At 51.3% G+C, this 5509-nt stretch overlaps 1 protein-coding gene across 1 annotated transcript in view; it reads left to right on the top strand.

The window, feature by feature from the left end:
* LOC110310320 (DNA dC->dU-editing enzyme APOBEC-3) overlaps positions 1-5509 on the top strand; it is a 15882-nt gene that overhangs the window by 2171 nt on the left and 8202 nt on the right. Inside the window, exons 2-4 of the mRNA XM_021183162.2 lie at positions 690-837; positions 2318-2594; positions 2734-2848. Coding sequence (XP_021038821.1) covers positions 690-837; positions 2318-2594; positions 2734-2848 — 540 coding nt within the window. The remainder of the gene's footprint in view (positions 1-689; positions 838-2317; positions 2595-2733; positions 2849-5509) is intronic.

The following is a 5509-nucleotide window of genomic DNA, read 5'->3' on the forward strand; positions in this document are numbered from 1 at the left end:
AAATACTGAGACAGTAGATTGCCCATGTGACGTTAGGAATTTCTCTAACAGTATATAGTGTGGTGGGCTGGGGAGATGGGCACAGTATATAACTCGTGCGCCCAGCTGGAAGCCAGGGGTTGCTGTCAATTGTCTTCCTCAGTTGCTCTTCCCTTTATTTTTTGAGTCTTTCACCAAAATGAGTTTGTGGGTTCCAGCGGGCTGGCCAATGAGCTCTTGGGATCCTCCTATCTCTAATACCCCAACTCAGGGTTGTAGATTCACAACCCCCACACTTGGCTTTTATATCTGCTCTGAGAATCAGGACTTGTGTGCAAGCCGCTTTACTGACCAGTCATCTCTCTGGTCTCATTTCCTTGATTTTTTAAAACCTCCATCCCACGTGGAGGTATCCCATCTGGAAGGAGCTGCAGCGAGATTCTGAAGAATCTTGAGCCTTTCATTTCCTCAGGCTGTGCATGTTCTTGGGTAGGACTCGGAGGTGGAGCAGCATGGGGCCCAAGTAAGAGGGCATCTCTCTGGCGGCAAGATTTGTCCCTTCTCCCTCTGTCTTCCTGCTTGGAAAGACTCCAGAAATTGTCAAAGGTTCAGAGAGTTGGGGGGTGCCTCAGGACTTTTGAGGCCTTGTTCTGCTTGGGGTCACTCCAGGGCACACTCTGCAATTTCTGTTTTCTCTCTTGTGCTTACAGAAACCTGATATCTCAAGAAACATTCAAGTTCCACTTTGAGAACCTACGCTATGCCAAAAACCGGAATAATACCTTCTTGTGCTATGAAGTGACTAGAAAGGACTGCGATTCACCCGTCTCCCTTTACCATGGGGTCTTTACGAACAAGGTACTAGGCTAGGGATGTAGCTCAGTTGATGGAATTTAACATTCATGTGAGTCCTGGGTTTGATCCTCGGCAGCACAGGAAAAACTGGCTTGGTGGCTCATACCTGGAATCCTAGCACTCAGGAAATGGAGTCAGGCGGACCAGAAGTTCAAGGTCATCCTTATTTATATAGCGTTTGAGACCAGCCTGGGTTGCGTGAGATCTTATCAAAATAAACGAACAAACAAACAAATAGCCAATAAAGACCAAAGGCCTGCAGAGGTGGCCCCAAGGATAAAGCACTTGCCACAAAAGCATGAGATCCCAAGTTTGGATTCCCAGAATTCATGTAAAATTGTGAGCCTAGAGCCAGCTATCCATCTAACCTATGGGAGGTAGAGTCAAGAAAACCTCAGAGGAAGCTGGGTCACGGGGTTAGCTTCGTCAGCAAGCTCTGGGTGCCATGCAGGACCCTGCCTCAATGTGGAGAAGGAGCAAGACATCCAGTGTCAATTTCTAGCTTTCCACACTCACGAGCACACACGTGTTCTCACTGTGGGCACACACACACACAAGCTAACTAACTAGATCACCCAGGCCCTTTTCACAACAGGCAGGTGCCAAGCCCATTGAGACTGCAGAGGCAGGGTGTGGTGGCACACACCTCCAGTCTCACGGCCCTGAAGGCAAAGGTGGGTAGATCTCTGAGTTTGAGGCTAGCCTGGTCTACATAGCCACTTCCAGGCCAGCCAGGAATACCACGGTAAAATGCTGTCTCAGAAAATAATAATGACACTGGGCGGTAGTGCCCCATGCCTCCCAGCACCAGGGAGGCAGAGGCAGGTGGATCTCTAAGTTCAAGACCAGCCTGGTCTAGAGAGAGAGAGAGATCCAGGATAGACAGGGCTACACGAAGAAACCCTGTGTTGAAAAACCAATGGATAAATACATAATAAAAAAAATTGAAGCCTGGCAGTGGTGGCGCACACCTTTGATCCCAGCACTTGGGAGGCAGAGGAAGGTGGATTTCTGAGTTCGAGGCCAGCCTGGTCTACTGAGTGTGTTCCAGGACAGTCAGGGCTACACAGAGAAACCCTGTCTCGAAAAACCAAACAAAACAAAACAAAAATTGAAAGGAAAGGAAAGGACTGTGTATTGCACATGTACTGTAAATGTAACCTCAGATGAGCCATGTTTCAAGGACTTGGTAGCTACCCTTGGTCAGTGGTTCCTTCAGGGATCTTCAGGGGTCTTCTTAGCCTGTGTCCTCCAGAGCAGATATGGCAGACAGGTAACCAGCCAATCTCCCAGTGGACCTGGCTTCAACAGGGCTCAGAGTGCAGAGAGGGGTTGGCTGAGAATGCAGAATTAGTACTATGCCCTGAATGGTGAGGGACACGGGAATTAACAAAGAAGATGGGGAGGGATGGAGACACCCGGTGGAGATCCCCTCCATCCTCCACCTTCCCCTCCCATCAAGAGTTCCCCTTTCGCCCCCCAGGACGACATCCACGCTGAAATCTGCTTTTTATACTGGTTCCATGACAAAGTACTGAAAGTGCTGTCTCCGAGGGAAGAGTTCATGGTCACCTGGTATATGTCCTGGAGCCCCTGTTTCAAATGTGCAGAGCAGGTAGTAAGGTTCCTGGCCACACACCACAACCTGAGCCTGGACATCTTCAGCTCCCGCCTCTACAACGTATCGAAACCAGAAACCCAGCAGAATCTTTGCAGGCTGGTTCTGGAAGGAGCCCAGGTGGCTGCCATGGACCTATACGGTGAGGAGTGGGCACCGGTGCTGCAGGAGGGTATGTGGGTCTGCCATACGGTGAAAGGTGTGTGCCCAGGGAACCAGCCTTGAGGGACTGTGGAGACTCCTGCTGGGCCTTGACTGCCTTCTCTCCTCTTCTGACTCAGAATTTAAAAAGTGTTGGAAGAAGTTTGTGGACAATGACGGCAGGCGATTCAGGCCTTGGGAAAGCCTGCTTACAAATTTTAGATACCAGGATTCTAAGCTTCAGGAGATTCTGAGGTAAGGGGCTTTCTCCTGCCTGACTACCGTTCCTGTTCTCCCTCCTCTCAAACCTCTTCTCTCTCTGAGGCGCCTTTCCCCACAAGGCCCTCCCAATCCCGTAACCTGGTATCTCCCATCATTGAGTCCTGCTGCAAGCCAGTTGGCTTATGTCTAAGCATGGAGACTGGGAGGTAGAGAAACCCCATCGAGGCAGTCTTGAGGGGCTGGAGAGATGGCTCAGTGGTGAAGAGCACTGGCTGCTCTTCCAGAGGACCTGCGTTCTATTTCCAGCAACCACATGGTGGCTCACAGCTGTCTGTAACTCCACACTCAAGGGAGCCTCGCCACATATATGCATGCAGTCAAAGCATCAATGCACATAGGGGAAAAAAAGGGAGCCTTGGGCGCCTAGAGGAAGGGAGGAGCTGTCAGATACCCCAGCTACCAGGACGTTACCCACCAGATGCTTCACTAGCCCACCATGTTCTCCAGGTCTGAGAGCCTGGCAAGCAGTTTTTCCTGATGCTCTCCCTTGGCCTCTAGATGGTCCTTCTTGTTGGATCTCTGTGTGCTGTGTAGACCTTCCTTCCTAGCGTCCCTCTGTCCAAATTCCCCCTTCCCATTCGAGGTCTGTTTTTGACCTCGAATGAGGACCCCCCCTAAGCGGCTAGCCTCCAAACACTAGCTCCATTCTGAGTCCTGAGGCCTAGGGGCCTTGAACTTGTGCTTCTCACAGGGCTAAGAGGCATCTTTGTGGATGGGGAGCCCAGAGTCCTCACTCTGGTTACCAACACCCCAGGAGAATCCCTGACCATATCCTGGCCCCCTCTTCCATTTCCAGACCTTGCTACAGTCGGGTCCCTTTCAGCTCTTCATCCACTCTGTCAAATATCTGTCTAACAAAAGGTCTCCCAGAGACGAGGTTCTGGGTGGAGGGCAGGTGAGCCGTGGGGACTGGGGACTGAATGAAACAGAGTGGCAGGGTACACTTATGTAAGAGGCTGGGGGAGGAGCATTGAGGAATGAGAGGGATAAGAGTAGAGCAAGCTGGTAAGGTGGCTCTCTAGGTGCTTGTCATGTAAGCCATGTGACATGACTTTGGTCCTTGGAACCCACATAAAGGATGGAGGAGAGAAACAGCTCTACAGAGTTGCCTTCTGACCTTCACCCTTAGGCCATGGCAGGTGCACACCCTATATCACACACACACACACACAAATAATAATAGTGATGATGATGTTGTTGATGGTGATGATGGTGGTGGCGATGATGGTGATGATAATGATAAATACTCCTTTGGCAGCCTGGGTGGTGGCGAACGCCTTTAGTCCCAGCACTCAGGAGGCAGAGGCAGGCGGATCTCTGAGTTCAAGGACAGCCAGGGCTACACAGAGAAACCATGTCTAATAAGCAAAAAAAAAAAAAAAAAAAAAAAAAAAAAAAAGAGTAAAAGGCCAGCGCAGAGAAACAGCCAGGGAAGGTACCTCTGGCAATTGGGCAGAATGGGAAGTGAGACTAGGAGACAGGCATTTGGGGGATGCTCCAGAGAGTAAGTTCATAGGTTGGCCATGGACACTAGCTGGTGGCTTCCCTGCCATTTAATAACATCATGAGAAATAAGAGCTCAGTTTGACCCGGATGGTTAAGCTCTGTTACGGCAGGAGAGAAGCCAAGGCAGAGAGGGAGGAAGAGGAGGAGGCCTGCCAGGGCCTGTCCTTGCCAGAGCCAGGCCCTGAGGTGACAGCTCTCACAGACTTCTTTGTGTCTTTAACCTGAGGATCCTTGGTTAGGACTTGCCAAAGCAGGCTGAAAAGCTTCAGGAAAGTGAACTTAAAGTCCTTGTCCTTGTATCTTAGACCTGGCAGGCTCTGTGGGAGTCACCTCTTCCCCACCCCACTCCTGCAACTTTCCTGGGGACAATCAGGGCCACAGAGTGGCAGCTAGAGGAGGGAGGAACACAGCCAAGCAGACCTGGCCAGCCCTCCAGCCCTGTTGTTTATTTGCTGTGTGACAGTCTGAGACCTCTTCTGAGATGTCCCTCTATTTCCTGTCTTGTTGGGGGTGGCAGATAAGGCAGAAGGTGTTGCCTTCTCCAGGGCCCAAGATGAGATCCGTTGCCCTGAGCCACACCAAGAGCCGGTTAGGGGTGAGTGAGGTGGGCTCCGCCTGCCCCTCCCCCTTCCCATCCCCTCGCACCCAGCTCCCTTTCTGGAGTTAGCTTCTCCTTTCCTTCTGGATCCCTGTTCAGACTGCATGAGAAGACCCGGCTCTATCTAGGCTCTCCTTTGCCTACCCAGAGGATCACAGGACGGAAAGTAAGCCTGAGACCGAGCCAGCTTAGCTGCCTTGGTCCTCCTGTTCCGGGATGGGGCCTGTACATCACTATCAGGGTCTCAGAGATAGAGTTTACTAAGCAGGAAGTAAAGCCCCCAGACTGGAGGTCTAGGACCACCCTGCCCAGGATGCTCCAGTGCAGGTATGCAGGAAGGTTGAGAGCAGAGGAGATAGGGAGGCAGGGCCCAGGGAGATGTTAAAAAGGGAGGACCAACCACGGAGCTTGCCTTTCATCCCTGTACTTAGGGGGAAGGCGTATCTCTGTGAGTTCAAGGCCACCCTGGTTCACAGAGCTAATTCTAAGACAGCCAAGGCTACACAAAGGCACTCTGTCTCAAAAAAAAA

The sequence above is a fragment of the Mus caroli genome, chromosome 15 (assembly GCF_900094665.2).
Source record: "Mus caroli chromosome 15, CAROLI_EIJ_v1.1, whole genome shotgun sequence".
NCBI classification, from domain to species: Eukaryota; Metazoa; Chordata; class Mammalia; order Rodentia; family Muridae; genus Mus; species Mus caroli.